Genomic DNA, 16,999 nt, shown 5'->3' on the forward strand with positions numbered 1-16,999 from the left:
AACCGAGTGTAGGGTGTCGAAATTTGCTGATGACACCAAGATTGGTGGAACGGCAAATTGTGCGGAGGGTGTGGAAAGTCTGCAGAAGGATCTAGGTAGGCTGGGCGAATGGGCCAGGAACTGGCAAATGGAATTTAATGTTGGCAAGTGTGAAGTTGTCCACTTTGGTAGGAATAATGGTAGGAAGGACTATTACTTACGTGGCGAAAAACTGCAGCAGGCGACGGTGCAGAGGGACCTTGGGGTCCTCGTGCATGAGTCGCAAAAACCCAGCTTGCAGGTGCAGCAGGTGGTCAGGAAGGCGAATGGGATGCTGGCCTTCATAGCAAGGGGGATTGAATATAAAAGTAGGGAGGTCTTGCTGCAACTGTACAGGGCACTGGTGAGGCCGCAGCTGGAGTACTGTTTGCAGTTTTGGTCGCCACACTTACGCAAGGATATTTTGGCCTTGGAGGGAGTGCAGAGGAGGTTTACTAGGCTGATACTGGAGTTGAGGGGGTTGAACTATGAGGAGAGGCTGAATAAACTAGGCTTGTACTCGTTAGAGTTTAGAAGAATGAGGGGAGATCTCATTGAGACGTATAAGATGATGAATGGGATGGATAGGATAGAGGTGGAGAGACTCTTCCCACTCAGAAAGGACAGTAGGACTAGAGGGCACAGCCTCAAGATAAAGGGGGGGCGGTTTAGAACGGAGTTGAGGAGGAACTTCTTCACTCAAAGGGTGGTGAATCTCTGGAATTCTCTGCCCGTTGAAGTGGTGGAGGCTGCCTCGCTAAATATTTTTAAGACGCGGGTTGATGGGTTTTTGATAAGAGAGGGGATTAAGGGTGGGAATGTGGAACTGAGCCATGACAGATCAGCCATGATCTTATTGAATGGCGGGGCAGGCTCGAGGGGCTGGATGGCCTACTCCTGCTCCTATTTCTTATGTTTTTATTGACATAACCTCGCTGTTTTTAAACTCCATCCCTCTCACAGTGAAGGACAAAATTCTATTTGCCATCTTCATTCCCTGCTGCTTTCTGCCAAGTCAGGAGCAGAGGACCAGGCTGTTCAGCCTACCTGGTGTGTGTTGGTCCACACGCACCTCCTCCCACCACCTCTCCATCTCACCCCATCACCATCTCCTTCTACTAGTTTCCCCCACGTTTGTTTATCCAGTGTTCCTTTAAATATATCCACGCCTTGACCAACTCCCTGTGGCAGCCTGCTCCACATTCACGCTCTTTTTCTCCGACTTCTTTCCGAGAAAACGTTTCCATTGAGGTTCCAGAGAGGAGGCCAGGTTCTTCTGGAAATAATCAGGAGTGAGACGCACTGGGGACCCCTGGGAATGGACGTAACAGAGGGGCGTAATGTTTGGACTGCTAAAATTCAAGCCTGGGTTCCTCTGATTTAACGATGACATTTTCAGGTTATTGAAGGTTAGGGAAAATAAATAAATCTTTATTTACAAGGCAGAGTGTGGAGGCCGACTGTGACAGGGCCCCCAGAGTGTGTACAGGTGCTATTAGCTGGGAAATTGCTGCAGAGGGGGGAAGGAACTAGTAAGTGTCCAAGGCTTTAATTAGTTGAGCCGGTAAGATCGATGTTGTTGGATGTGTGAAAATTAAATTATAATTCCAGCTACGGCCAAATATTTAATTTGGTTTGTTCTGAAGGATGAAGGATGCTCAGTTCAAAAGGGAGGCATGGTGAGCCCAGTGGGTTAACACTGCTGCCTCACAGCACCAGGGTCTCAGGTTCAATTCCAGCCTCGGGTCACTGACTGTGTGGACAAAGAACAAAGAAAATTCCAGCACAGGAACAGGCCGTTCGGCCCCTCCAAGCCTGCACCGACCCATGCTGCCCCCGACTGAACTAAAACCCCCTCCCCTTCCGGGGACCGTATCCCTCTATTCCCATCCTGTTCATGGATTTGTCCAGACGCCCTCTTAAAACTCACTATCGTATCTGCTCCCACTCCCGGCAGCGAGTTCCAGGCACCCACCCCCCTCTGTGTAAAAAAACCCCACCTCGTACATCTCCTTTAAACCTTGCCCCTCGCACCTTAAACCTGTGCCCCCCCCCCCCCAGTAATTGACTCTTCCACCCTGGGGGGGAAAAGCTTCTGACTATCCACTCTGTCCCTCATCATGTTGTAGACTTCTATCAGGTCTCCCCCTCAACCTCCAGTGAGAACAAACCAAGTTTCTCCAACCTCTCCTCATAGCTAATGCCCTCCATACCAGGGTAATATCCTGGTAAATCTTTTCTGTAACCCTCTCCAAAGCCTCCACATCCTTCTGGTAGTGTGGGTGACCCAGAATTGAACACCATATTCCAAGTGCGGCCTCACTAAGGTTCAATAAAGCGGCAACGTGACTTGCCAATTTTTAAACTCAGTGCCCCGGCCAATGAAGGCAAGCATGCCGTATGCCTTCCTGACTACCTTCTCCACCTGCATTGCCACTTTCAGTGACCTGTGTACCTGTACACCCAGATCCCTCTGCCTATCAATACTCTTAAGTGTTCTGCCATTTACTGTATATTTCCTCTCTGTATTTGACCTTCCAAAATGCATTACCTCATGTGGAGTCTGCACATTCTCCCTGTATCCGTGTGGGTTTCCTCCCACGGTCCAAAGATGTGTGGGTTAGGCTGATTGGCTATGCTAAATTGACCCTGAAGTCAGGGGGATTAGCAGGGTAAATGCATGGGGTTATGGGAGTGTAGGGCCAGGGTGGGATTGTGGTCGGTATAGACCCAATGGGCTGAATGGTCTCCTTATGTACTGTGGGGATTTTATGATTTTAAAGCAATATAGTCAAACTATAGTTAAAAGCAGCTCCAAATTGCAGGAGCTGGAAAAATTAAGTTATGAAAAACAACTCAAGCAAGCAGTGGAAAATGATTATTAGCCAAGCAAGGCCTTCAGTGAGGCCAACGCTTATATACTCAGGATAAGCGACTAAATCTTGTGTTAGTTCCACAAACACTGCTTCCAACCTTGGCAACAGGACGAAGATGAGACCCTTCTCAATAACAAAATTCCAAAAAGCAAGCACGGTGAACCAAAACTATTGCATTTTCCGTATGAACCAACACTCTGCAATGCTTTGCGTTGTATTCTGTCCTCACTTGTGCACAAGTAATTAAAACAATGAAAGGTTTGAGTACTCTGTGTGCGTTATTTGGGTTAATCCTCAACAGTGCATCTTCAGGAAGGAGAAATGGAGGCAGAGGCTATTCTCTAAATGGGAAAATGCTTAGGGAAATCGGAAATGCAAAGGCACTTGGGAATCATTGTTCAAGATTCTCTTAAGGTTAACGTGCAGGTTCAGTTGGCAGTGAGAAAGGCAAATATAATGTTAGCATTAATGTCGAGAGGACTAGAATACAAGAGCAGGGATGGACTTCTGAGGCTGTATAAGGCTCTGGTCAGACCCCCATTTGTGAGCAGTTTTGGTTCCCGTACCTAAGGAAGGATGCGCTGGGCCTCAGAAAGGGTCCAGAGGAGGTTCACAAGAATGATCCCTGGAATGAAGAGCTTGTCGTATGAGGAACGATTGAGGACTCTGGGTCTGTACTCGTTGGAGTTTAGAAGGATGGGGGTGTGTTGGGGGGATCTTATTGAAACTTACAGGATACGGCGAGGCCCTGGATAGAGTGGACGTGGAGAGGGATGTTTCCACTAGTAGGAAAATCTAGAAGCAGAGGGCACAACCTCAGGGTAAAGGGACGATCCTTTAAAACAGAGATGGGGAGGGATTTCTACAGCCAGAGAGTGGGGAATGTGTGGAACTCTTTGCCCCAGAGGAGGCCGGGTCACTGAGTGTCTTTAAGACAGATAGATCGGTTCCTGATTAATAAGGGGATCGGGGAAAGGCAGGAGAATGGAGGATGGGGAAAATATCAGCCGTGATTGAATGGGGGAAGCAGACTCGATGGGCCGAGTGGCCTCATTCTGCTCCTGTGTCTTATGGATTAAGTAGCTGAAGATGGTTGGGCCTTGGACACTAACCCTGAGGAACTCCTGCAGTGATGTCTTGGAGTTGAGATGATTAACCTCCACAAACCACAACCATCTTCTCATGTGCCAGGTATGACTCCAGAGAGTGGAGAGTTTTCCCCTGATTCTCATTGATTCCAGTTTTGCCAGGACTCCTCGAAACCACACTCAGTTAAAAGCTGCCTCGATACCAAGGGGAGGGCAGTCACTGTCACCTGAGTTAAAAGGAGAGGCTGGATAGACTGGGACTTTTTTCTCTGGAGCGTAGGAGGCTGAGGGGTGATCTTACAGAGGTCTATAAAATAATGAGGGGCACAGATCAGCTAGATAGTCAATATCTTTTCCCCAAAGGTAGGGGAGTCTAAAACTAGAGGGCATAGGTTTAAGGTGAGAGGGGAGAGATACAAAAGGGTCCAGAGGGGCAATTTTTTCACACAGAGGGTGGTGAGTGTCTGGAACAAGCTGCCAGAGGCAGTAGTGGAGGTGGGTACAATTTTGTCTTTTAAAAAATGTTTAGACAGTTACATGGGTAAGATGGGTATAGAGGGATATGGGCCAAACGTGGGCAATTGGGATTAGCTTGGGGTTTAAAAAAAATGACAGCATGGACAAGTTGGGCCGAAGGGCCTGTTTCCATGCTGTAAACCTCCTTGACTCTGGACCTCAGCTCGTTCATCAATATTTGGACAAAGGCTACTATGGAATTCCTCAAGGATATAATTAGGCGGCTTGATGAGGGGAAGTCAGTGGATGTGGTATATTTGGACTTGAAGATATTTCACGAATTGCCACAGAAGGGCTTAGCGTGTGAAACTAAAGCACACGGGATTGGGGGCAGGGTATTGTGACGAATAGAAAACTGGTTGGCAGACACGAAACATAGAGTAGGAATAAATAGGTCACGTTCCAAACGGCAGCAGCGACCAGTGGGATCGGTGCACAATATATATTAATGATTTAGATGAGGGAACTAAATGTAATATCCCCAAATGTACAGACGACACAATGCTGAGTGAGTGGGAGGGCTGTGAGGTGGAAGCAGAGATCCTTCAGTATGATTTGGACAATGGGTGGGTAAATGCATGGCGGAGGCATGCAGATAAACATCCACCTCAGTATGAAAATAAGGAAGGCAGATTATCATCTGACGGGCTGTAGATTAGAGGAGGAGTGTGTGCAGCGGGACATGGGTGTCCTGGGGCACCAGTCACGAAAGGCAAGCGTGAAGGTGCAACAGGCAGTAAAAAGGCAAATGAGAGGATTTCAGTGCATTGTGTATATGATAGAGAATACGTGCCCCCCCCTTAAAATGTATACAACAGCAGCCCCCGTGTACTCCGTACAGAACAGCAGCCCCCGTGTACTCCGTACAGAACAGCAGCCCCCGTGTATATTATAGAGAATAGCAGTCTCTGTGTATATTATAAAGAATAGCAGTCCCTGTGTATATTATAGAGAACAGCAGTCCCTGTGTATATTATAGAGAACAGCAGTCCCTGTGTATATTATAGAGAACAGCAGCCCCTGTGTATATTATAGAGAATAGCAGTCTCTGTGTATATTATAAAGAATAGCAGTCCCTGTGTATATTATAGAGAACAGCAGTCCCTGTGTATATTATAGAGAACAGCAGTCCCTGTGTATATTACAGAGAACAGCAGTCTCTGTGTATATTATAGAGAACAGCAGTCTTTGTGTATATTATAGAGAACAGCAGCCCCTGTGTATATTACAGAGAATAGGAGCTCCTGTGTATATTATAGAGAATAGCATCCCCCGTGTATATTATAGAGAATAGCATCCCCCGTGTACATTATAGAGAATAGCAGTCCCTGTGTACATTATAGAGAATAGCAGTCCCTGTGTACATTATAGAGAATAGCAGTCCCTGTGTACATTATAGAGAATAGCAGTCCCTGTGTACATTATAGAGAATAGCAGTCCCTGTGTATATTATAGAGAATAGCAGTCCCTGTGTATATTTTAAAGAATAGCAGTCCCTGTGTATATTATAAAGAATAGCAGTCCCTGTGTATATTATAGAGAACAGCAGTCCCTGTGTATATTATAGAGAACAGCAGCCCCTGTGTATATTATAGAGAATAGCAGCCCCTGTGTATATTACAGAGAATAGCAGTCTCTGTGTATATTATAGAGAACAGCAGCCCCTGTGTATATTACAGAGAACAGCAGTCTTTGTGTATATTATAGAGAACAGCAGCCCCTGTGTATATTACAGAGAATAGGAGCTCCTGTGTATGTTATAGAGAATAGCAGTCCCTGTGTATATTATAGAGAATAGCAGTCCCTGTGTATATTATAGAGAATAGCAGTCCCTGTGTATATTATAGAGAATAGCAGTCCCTGTGTATATTATAGAGAATAGCAGTCCCTGTGTATATTATAGAGAATAGCAGTCCCTGTGTATATTATAGAGAATAGCAGTCCCTGTGTATATTATAGAGAATAGCAGTCCCTGTGTATATTATACAGAATAGCAGTCCCTGTGTATATTATACAGAATAGCAGTCCCTGTGTATATTATACAGAATAGCAGTCCCTGTGTATATTATACAGAATAGCAGTCCCTGTGTATATAAAAAGTAAATAGCAGCCCACGTATATGAGAGTATAACTATACCTGTGTAATTCTGTCGAGAACAGTAAAATGTAGATTAACAGCCGTGTGGAATATCGAATCTAAGACCCATAAACCTCCCCCAACCCCACCCTCCCTCACCTCCTCCAGCCCCACCACCCTCCCAGTCTCCCTCACCTCTCCAGCCCCACCCACCACCCTCCCAGTCTCCCTCACCTCTCTAGCCCCCCCGCCCTCCCCTGCCTCCACCAGCCCTCCCCACCGTTCTCCCTCGCCTCCTCCAGCCCTCCCCACCGTTCTCCCTCGCCTCCTCCAGCCCTCCCCACCGTTCTCCCTCGCCTCCTCCAGCCCCACCGCCCTCCCTCACCTCCTCCAGCCCCACCCCCCAACTGTACCAAGGTCACGGGTCCTCAAATCCGACCCTCAGCCAGTTTGAACCTTGCTGTGCCATTGTTGTCTGTGGGTTTGGCTGCCTGGGTTCTTTGTGGCAGGTTTAGTTCCCCGAACATGTCTCTCTCCCTCCCCACTCTTGCTAAGCTAACCTGTCTCCGAGGTTCTCGTTCCCTATCGCCCACATCTTTCAGCAGCTCAGCACCGAAATCACTTGTGACTTACTGCACCTTGGGGACATTTCTATTGCATTACAGAAGCTTTGAGGCTTCAAGGGGAAGTATAGATTTCATAGCGGTTTGTAGCATGGAAACAGGCCCTTCAGCTCAACTTGCCCATGTCACCCTTTTCTCAAACCCCTAAGCTAGTCCCAATTGCCCACATTTGCCCCATATCCCTCTATACCCATCTTACCCATGTAACTGTCTAAATGCTTTGTAAAATACAAAATTATACCCCATCTACTACTGCCTCTGACAGCTCGTTCCAGACACTCACCACCCTGTGTGTGAAAAATTGCCCCTCTGGACCCTTTTGTACCTCTCCCCTCTCACCTTAAACCCTCTCGTTTTAGCCTCCCCTACCTTTGGGGAAAAGATATTGACTATCTAGCTGATCTGTGCCCCTCATTATTTTGTAGACCTCTATAAGATCACCCCTCTACGCTCCAGAGAAAAAACTCCCAGTCTATCCAGCCTCTCCTTATAACTCAATCCATCAAGTCCCGGTAACATCCTAGTAAATCTTTTCTGCGCTCTTTCTAGTTTAATAATATCCTTTCTATAATAGGGTGACCAGAACTGTCCACAGTATTCCAAGTGTGGCCTTACCAATGTCTTGTACAACTTCAACAAGACGTCCCCAACTCCTGTATTCAATGTTCTGACCGATGAAACCAAGCACGCTGAATGCCTTCTTCACCACTCTGTCCACCTGTGACTCCACTTTCAAGGAGCTATGAACCTGTACCCCTAGATTTCTTTGTTCTGTAACTCTCCCCAACGCCCTACCATTAACTGAGTAAGTCCTGCCCTGGTTCAATCGACCAAAACACATCACCTCGCATTTATCTAAATTAAACTGCATCTGCCATTCGTCAGCCCACTGGCCCAATTGATCAAGATCCCGTTACAATTGGAGATAACTTTCTTCACTGTCCACTATGCCACCAATCTTCATGTCATCTGCAAACTTTCTAACCATGCCAACTATATTCTCATCCAAATCATTAATATAAATAATAACAGTGGACACAGCACCGATCCCTGAGGCACACCGCTGGTCACAGGCCTCCAGTTTGAAAAACAACCCTCTACAACCACCCTGCCTTCTGTCAAGAAGCCAATTTTGTATCCATTTAGATACTCACTTGGGTCCCGTGAGACTTAACCTTATGCAACAACCTACCATGCGGTACCTTGTCAAAGGCCTGGCAGACATCAATTGTACTGCCCATTATAACCTGGGCGCGCGCGCGCACACAGTTTTAACTCTAACAGTTTATTGACATTGCAAAAAAGAAAATACAACTACAGTTGTTCAAAGATAACTTGCAAAGGTGCAACTATAAAACACCCAAGTCTTGGTTTGTTTTAACGAATCTACTACCTCTCTCCACGAAGATAATTTTGTGAAACACTCCCCCCAGCCCCCACTGCCTATTATCAGGACCCAAACTCCCCTTCCCACATTTCAGCAAAACTGGGTCACAGCACGGGTACAATGAGACACCACAATCTGTGTCTCCCCCCCCCCCCCCTCACCCTCCCTACTGCCCCCCCAATTCCTGAGCAAACAGACCAAGGCACTCCACCCCCGCCTGCCCCAGCCCTGAGCTCAGGGACGGTGGGGGAAGGGAGCGAGAGGCTCTCAGTCCCTGTCCTGCTTTGAGTGTTTCTGAAGTAGCCGCGAGGGAGCAGTACTCCCTGGGTCAAACAGCTGAGGGAGTGAGGGAGGGAGGGAGGAGTGGAGATTCCCAGTCACCCTCCCACAGTCGAACATTTCCAAACACACACCCAGGGGACTGGAGAGCAATTCCACGGAGTTATTACTGCCGGACACACAATCCCCCCCCCCCCCCCACCCTCAGTCCTACTACTGCACTCTGGGCTGGCACAACCCCTCCACCACCCCAAACCCGCACACCGCTCCCCCCCCCCACAGACTAGGCGCACCCCGCCTTGTACTTGTCATGGAGGTCCATGACGTCATCGCGGCAGATGCGCACCCAGCCGCTCTCCTTGACGTGGTACAGGCTGACTATTCCTCCAGAGTAGGCGTCGCGGTAGGTGGCGTGGTAGATGGCCTGCTTGGCCAGCTCATAGGCATCGCGGGGGCTCATGTCGCTTCGGTAGCCCCTGTCCAGCACGCCGTAAGCGTAGACCGAACCCGAGCCCACCGAGAAAACCTGCCCCGAGACTCGGTTACCCTCGCTGTCGATGTAATAAAGGCCTGAGGGGAGAGAGAGAGGAGAGACAGGTTAGAGCACATCAGTAATCACAACAATCATCTCTCCCTCAATCTCAGCAAATCAAAGGGGCTAGTCATCGACTTCAAGAGGAGGAGAACGTGCCCCTGTCTACATCAATGGGAACAAAGTAGACAGCTTCAAGTTTTTACGTGTCCAGATCACCTGTCTTAGTTCCCCCACGCCGACACTATAGTTAAGAAAGCCCCCACCAACACCTCTACTTTCTCAGAAGACTGAGGAAATTTGGCATGTCCGCTACGACTCTCACCAACTTTTACAGATGCCCCATAGAAAGCATTCTTTCTGGGTTGGATCACAGCTCGGTCTGGGCTCCTGCTCTGTCCAAGACCACAAGGAACTACAAAAGGGTGGTGAATGTAGCCCCCAATCCATCACACAAACCAGCCTCCCATCCATTGACTCTGTCTACACTTCCCGCTGCCTCGGGGAAAAGCAGCCGGTATAATTAAGGACCCCCCCCCCACACACACCCCGGACATTCTCTCTTCCACCTTCTTCCATCGGGAAAAAGGTACAAAAGTCTGAGGTCCCGTACCGACCGACTCAAGAACAGCTTCTTCCCTGCTGCTGTCAGACGTTTGAATGAACCTACCTCGCATTAAGCTGATCTTTCTCTACACCCTCGCTGTGACTGTAACACTACATTCTGCACCCTCTCCTTTCCTTCTCTATGAACGGTATGCTTTGTCTGTATAGCACGCAAGAAACAATACTTTTCACTGTATCCCAATACACGTGAATCCACTAGTCGGAAAAACTAGAACCAGAGAGGGCACAACCTCTGGCTGAAAGGACGATCTTTTAAAACAGAGAAGAGGAAGAATTTCTTCAGCCAGAGAGTGGGGTATGTGTGGGACTCTTTGCCGCAGAGGAGGCCGGGTCACTGAGTGTCTTTAAGACAGAGACAGATCGGTTCCTGATTAATAAGGGGATCGGGGGGGGAAAGGCAGGAGAATGGGGGATGGGGAAAATATCAGCCATGATTGAATGGCGGAGCAGACTCGATGGGCCGAATGGCTTGGGGTGGCACTGTAGTTAGCACTGCTGCTTCATAGTGCCAGAGACCTGGGTTCAATTCCCGGCTCGGGCCACTGTCTGCCTAGAGTTTACATATTCTCCCCACGTCTGCATGGGTTTCCTCCGGGTGCTCCTGCTTCCCCCCCCCTTTACAACCTGAAAGACATGCAGGTTAGGGTGCATTGACCCAAACAGGCGTCAGAGTGTGGCGACTAGGGGAAATTCCACAGTAACTTCACTGCAGTGTTAATCTAAGCCCTCCTTGTGACAAATAAATAAACTTTAATTCCACCCCTGTGCCTTATGTGACAATAATAAATCAAAATCAGGAATCAAACGCACTACACAACGATCTCCGTGCTGATCCCAAGCCCAGCACCCAGATCCAGTTGACCGTGGAGGTAGCACGGTTTTGACAGCCAGCCCTCGAGTCGAGCCCAGGCCTCCCCTCGCTTACTCACCTGGCCCGCGCTTGTCCCAGCCACAGATCATGGTCCCCATGGAGAGCCCCATGCCCTTGTACTGGTAGACCATGTTGGCCAACAGCTTGGAGGCGGCAGCCACCGAGATCCTCTCCTTGTTCCGCAGCTCGTAGATCCGGCACTGGCGAGCGAGGAGCCTCTCCCAGAAGCTGCAGTCGGCTGCGCCGCCCGCCATCGTGCCCAGGAGGTAGGGGTTGATCTCGATCACTTTCTTCACCGTCTGGGACGCCACGTAGGAGCCGGCGGTGGCTCTGGAGTCCACTGCCACGATCACCCCGTGGTCAAACTGTGTGTGTGTGGGGGGGGGGTGGAGAGAAAGAGAGATGATGTGTCAGTGTATGCGCTGACTAAAACCTCCCCCTCAGCCCAACCACCATCGGACTCTCCTCCTCGTTCCGTCTATCTCAAACCCATCCTCCCTCTTCCCCTCAATCACCCTCAGCACCTCACACTGAGTTAGTGCTGCTGCCTGACACGCAGGGATCCGGGTTCGATTCCTGGCTCGGGTCACCGTCTGCGCGAAGTCTGCATGTTCTCCCTATGACTGCGCGGGTTTCCTCCGGGTGGTCCGATTTCCTCCCACAGTCCGAAAGACGTGCTGGTTAGGCACATCAGGCCGTGCTGAATTCTCCCTCAGTGTAACCCGAGCAGGCGCCAGAGTGTGGCGACTAGGGGATTTTCACAGTAACTCCATTGCTTGGTACTAATCTAAGTCTTACTTGAAACTAATGGATGAACTTAAACCTTACTCACTCTCCGAGCTCCACACCAACCGACATCTGTAAACCCAGCCTTGCTCCAACGCCAACCCCGTCATTACCCCCCCCCCCCAACTCCGAGTAACACCAGCCCCCTCTAACTTTCTCCATCCCCACACTCCACCACCCCCACATTCCCCTCAGCCATTCCTCCCCTACCCCTTCCCTAACACTCTCCCTTCCTCCCACTTCCTCCTCTCTAAACCCACTTCTCCTTCTCACCTTCACCTCTCCCCCTTCACCCCCTCCCCCTACACCCCCTCCCCCCACACCCTTCACCCCCTCCCCCTCACCTCCTCCCCTTCACCCTCACCCCCTTCCCCCTCCCCTCCACCCCCTTCCCCCTCCCCTCCCCCCCCTTCCCCCTCCCCTCCCCCCCCACCCCCTCCCCCCTCCCCTCCCTCCCCCCCCCCTCCCCTCCCCCCTCCCCCTCCCCCCCCCCCTCCCCTCCCCTCCTCCCCCCCCCCTCCCCTCCCCTCCTCCCCTCCCCTCCCCTCCTCCCCCCCCCTCCCCTCCCCTCCTCCCCTCCCCTCCCCTCCTCCCCCCCCCCCTCCCCTCCCCTCCTCCCCCCCCCCCTCCCCTCCCCTCCTCCCCTCCCCTCCCCTCCCCTCCCCTCCTCCCCCCCCCCCTCCCCTCCCCTCCTCCCTCGGGAATTTTCTCTCACTTTGAAGCCCAGGGTGGTTGTCCCGTGTAAAATCTCGATCCTCTCCCCGGCGCCACTGCTCTCGGCGCCCTGCTGCCCCGGGGCGAGGAGGAAATCCAGGCCCGGGCCCCGGGGGAGGCCCAGTCCCGGCTCCAGCCCCGGGCTCCATTTGGAACGGAGGCCGAGCGAGGAACAGCTCAGCACATCAGCCAGCGCCATCTTAGACCGGAAACAGCGTCAGAGGGTGGGGGAATGGACAGGAAATGGCGCCGGCGGCGAAGGTAAAAGGACAGGAAATGGGGTAGGAACCGGAACTGACGTTTTGAATAAAAGACCGGATGTTGTCTGTGAGGAACTGGAAATAGCGTTTGTGGAAAGGAACCGGAAATTGTTTGTGAGGGGAAGGGACCGGACAGGATGCCGGTGGGGAGAAGGAGCCAAGTCAAGATGGCGGTGTGCGCAGGAGCACTGTTGTTCAGAGCCAGAGCTGGAAATGGGCAGCTTAAAGTCTATTTAATAGTATCATAAGTAGCCACAAGCACGTTGTATCATATTACCAATACAATAGCGTTGGATACACCTGACACTGTCACATTTGAAAGCTCCTGTTACCAAATAAACCTGTTAGACTTTAACTTGGTTAAATTTGAATTCAGTAAGAAGTCTTTACAGGTCTTTGGAAGAAAGCAGATAAGATGCAATGACTCGCATTCCAACCATTATTTTGTAAATTGGATTTGTGTCTTTATGTGCCCTGTTTGTGATAAGAACTCCCACTCACCTGACGAAACAGCAGCGCATTGAAAGCTATTGCTACCAAGTAAACCTGTTGGACTTTAACCTGGTGTTGTGAGACTTTTAATTGTGTTTACCTCAGTCCAACACTGGCATCTCCACATCACGCCCATCAAACACTCCCAGGACAGGTACAGCATGGGGTTAGATACAGAGTAAAGCTCCCTCTACACTGTCCCCCCATCAAACACTCCCAGGACAGGTACAGCACAGGGTTAGATACAGAGTAAAGCTCCCTCTACACTGTCCCCCATCAAACACTCCCAGGACAGGTACAGCACGGGGTTAGATACAGAGTAAAGCTCCCTCTACACTGTTCCCCCATCAAACACTCCCAGTACTGGTACAGCACGGGGTTAGATACAGAGTAAAGCTCCCTCTACACTGTTCCCCCATCAAACACTCCCAGTACTGGTACAGCACGGGGTTAGATACAGAGTAAATCTCCCTCTACACTGTCCCCCATCAAACACTCCCAGGACAGGTACAGCACGGGGTTAGATACTAAAGCTCCCTCTACACTGTTCCCCCATCAAACACTCCCAGTACTGGTACAGCACGGGGTTAGATACAGAGTAAAGCTCCCTCTACACTGTCCCCCCATCAAACACTCCCAGTACTGGTACAGCACGGGGTTAGATACAGAGTAAAGCTCCCTCTACACTGTCCCCCCATCAAACACTCCCAGGACAGGTACAGCACGGGGTTAGATAGACTGTCTCTGCATTGCTCCAATTTGAACTATTCCCAGGAGATTAGCCTCTGGATTCCCAGTCCAGTGACATTCCCACTCTGCTCCTATCTCCCTCAGCTGTGGTTAGCCGTCCCTCAGGAAGGACATCCTGTCTGCGGAGAGGATGCAGCACAGATTAACCAGACCGATAGGAGATTGAAGAGGAATATACGATGTGGACTGATTACTTTTCCTCTTGGGTCTGGGTTTGTTGAGACGTTGTGGCCCCAGGGGGTCATTTCAGATGGGCAGTGAAGATTGGAGAGTGGGACTGGAGTCACACAGAGGACAGCCTGGGTAACGAAGGCAGCTTTCCATCCCAAAGTAACCTTCCCGCATTTCACTGATGCTGAGGTTTGTGTGTGTTGTGCAGATTTGGGAAGCTGAGCTGGACATGGTCAGAGTTTTATTGGGTTCAGTGTACTGAGACAACACCCCTAACTCCCAACCCACATCCCCTGGACCAACTGCCCTCACGCTGCCTCCCCCTGCCCTTTAAATAGTCGACCCACCCCCAGGGACAGCCAATCACATCACCGCTTCTCCCTCCCCTCCCGCGCGCTCCGCCCGTTGGGATTTAAATCCTCGCCTCATCGCCCCGCCCCCCCTCAAGCACGCGCTGGCCGAGCAGCCAATCAGAACATCGCGTCTCGACGCCCTCGCGCTTCGCGGCCGTTGGGGATTTGAAACTCTAGCTCCGCCCCCTCCCCTCGCGCTGAATGACTGCCCGATCCTCCAATCAGAGCGGGAGCTTTCCCCACGTGCTCCATGCCCTCCCCTCGCCCCGCCCGCTCGTGCTGCCTGACCCTCCAATCAGAGCGGGAGTTTTTTTTTCCCGCGCTCCCTCTGGCGGCGGCTCGCGCTTTTGCCGTTGGGGTTTAAAAGGCTGAGCTCGCGAGGCCGCTCCTTCAGTCTCCTCCACTCAGTCTGCAGAGGGGGTCTCAGGGGGCTCATCCAGGCCACTTCCCAAATCACTCATAAACCCTGAGGGGGGAAAGTGGGAGGCATGCAAACCCAGAGTGTGGAGGGGGGAAAATTAATGAAACCAATTCCAGCTTCATTTCATTTAAGAGAAACCAGCAGCAAAATAATTGTGGTTAGATTCATGCTGAACAAAGGTGTGTGTGTGTGGGGGGGGTTGGTTCAACCAACAATATCAAAAATATCAAAAAGGGCTTGAAAGAAAAAAGGCCAGGTGAGTTCGTTTGAAAAACAAAAAAAACAAAAAAAAACAAACAAAAAAATATTTTTTTAAAACTACTACAGTAAATAATGGAGGGGCATGTGATGTGTGGTTTCTGCATGATGTGGGAACTGGTGGACCCTAGGGTTCATCCCAGTGACCATGTCTGCAGTAAGTGCAGGTTGCTGGAGGAGCTCCAGCTCAGGGTAAATGAGCTGGCCTCTGAGCTACAGACACTGAGGCTCATCAAGGGGAGAGAGGGTGCCACCCCCCCTAGACTGGCTAACTCTAAGGGTCAGGGACAAGAGGGGGCTACTGGGAAGAGGAAGGGGGGTGAGGAGCGGAGGCCTCAGCCTCTTAATCTGCATAACAGGTTTGAGGTTCTTGCTTCCAAGTTGGACGAGGACGAGGCAGGTGAGGTTGGTGAGCAAGCTGCACACGGTACAGTGCTGCAGCAGGACATAGGCAAAGAGAAAAGGAAAAGGAACGTAGTAGTTATTGGGGATAGTGGGGTGAAGGGTATTGACACTGTCCTTTGTCACAATGACAAAGTGCACAGAAGGGTGTGTTGTCTGCCTGGTGCTCGGGTACAGGATGTCGCAGCTGGGCTGCAGAGGAACCTGGAGTGGGAGGGTGAGAATCCGGTCGTTGTGGTACATGTGGGTGCCGGCGACGTAAGCAAAATGCAGACTGAGGATCTGGGGAGGGAGTATGAAAAGCTTGGAATGGAATTAAAAAGTAGAACCGACAAGGTGGTTATCTCTGGGCTACTGCCTGAACCGTGTGCAGATGGGCGTAGGGTTGACAGGATTAAGGAAGTGAATGGGTGGCTCAGGGATTGGTGTGGGAGGAATGGGTTTGAATTTATGGGGCATTGGCACCAGTATTGGGGTAGGTGGGACCTGTTCGGGAGGGATGGGGTTGGTCTGAACCGTGCTGGGACCAGAGTGTTGGCGAATCGAGTAAAGAGAACTGTAGACAGGGCTTTAAACTAATTTGGGGGGGGGAGGGTGTGAGGGTAGGTGACCTTACGAGGTCTAAAGTTAAGGAGAGTGTACATGTAAGGGAAGAGGCCGAGGATGTCCCAATAATAGAGGGAGTAGGGGGCGTGAGTATAGTTGGTGGTGTTGCGGCAAATAGGGTCCAGGTGAAGGCTGGGATGAAAGCACTTTATCTGAATGCACGAAGCATTCGGAATACAGTGGATGAGCTGATGGCGCAGATCGACACAAATGGATACGATCTGGTGGCCATTACAGAGACGTGGCTGCAGGGTGACAGGGACTGGGAGCTGAATGTACAGGGCTATCAAGTGTTTAGGAAGGATAGACAGGAGGGAAAAGGGGGGGGCGTAGCTCTGCTGATTAAGGATAGCATCACGGTGGTAGCAAGGGATGATATTGGAGCCAAGGAGCAGAGGGTGGAATCGTTGTGGGTGGAGATTAGGAACAGCAAAGGGAGGAAGACGCTGGTGGGTGTCGTCTATAGGCCCCCGAATAATGATCTGGAGATGGGGCGGGCTGTTAACGCGCAAATAAGTGCGGCGTGCAAGAATGGGACGGCCGTAGTTATGGGGGATTTCAATCTGCATATTGATTGGTCGACCCATGTTGGACGTGGGGGCTCGAGGAAGAGTTCTTGGAATGCTGCCGGGATAGTTTCCTCGAACAATGTGTGTTGGAGCCGACGAGGGAGCGAGCTATCTTGGATCTGGTGCTATGTAACGAGGCGGGTAGAATTAGGGACCTTGTCGTGAAGGATCCTCTTGGGGAGAGTGATCATTGTATGGTGGAGTTTCTGGTGCAGATGGAGGAGGAGAAAGTGGGTTCCCGGACACGCGTCCTTTGAATAGAGGGAAATACGGTAGGATGAGAGAAGAATTGGCGAATGTGGACTGGGAGAGCGCGTTGGAGG

At 50.7% G+C, this 16,999-nt stretch overlaps 1 protein-coding gene across 1 annotated transcript; it reads right to left on the bottom strand.

Annotated features, from left to right (window-relative positions):
• Nucleotides 1-9,100: 9,100 nt before the first annotated feature.
• On the bottom strand, nucleotides 9,101-12,619 carry LOC145338654 (proteasome subunit beta type-5-like). The gene is made up of 3 exons (XM_080183046.1): nucleotides 12,396-12,619; nucleotides 10,953-11,259; nucleotides 9,101-9,434 (listed from the first exon to the last, which is right to left on the bottom strand). Exons 1-3 carry the CDS (start codon nucleotides 12,591-12,593, stop codon nucleotides 9,148-9,150), a joined length of 792 nt encoding a protein of 263 aa, XP_080039172.1. The 5' UTR covers nucleotides 12,594-12,619; the 3' UTR covers nucleotides 9,101-9,147.
• Between the last annotated feature and the right edge of the window lie 4,380 nt (nucleotides 12,620-16,999).

The sequence above is a fragment of the Carcharhinus amblyrhynchos genome, unplaced genomic scaffold (assembly GCF_965287045.1).
Source record: "Carcharhinus amblyrhynchos unplaced genomic scaffold, sCarAmb.v2.hapA chromosome_131, whole genome shotgun sequence".
Classification (NCBI taxonomy): Eukaryota; Metazoa; Chordata; class Chondrichthyes; order Carcharhiniformes; family Carcharhinidae; genus Carcharhinus; species Carcharhinus amblyrhynchos.

Excerpts from the sequence above, each read along its gene's own strand:
- LOC145338654 (XM_080183046.1), bottom strand. The coding sequence starts at position 12,593 with ATGGCGCTGGCTGATGTGCTGAGCTGTTCCTCGCTCGGCCTCCGTTCC. Across the intron at positions 11,260-12,395 it reads CAACCACCCTGGGCTTCAAA|TTTGACCACGGGGTGATCGT; the intron begins GTGAGAGAAAAT and ends ACACACACACAG. Across the intron at positions 9,435-10,952 it reads CTGGGACAAGCGCGGGCCAG|GCCTTTATTACATCGACAGC; the intron begins GTGAGTAAGCGA and ends CTCTCCCCTCAG.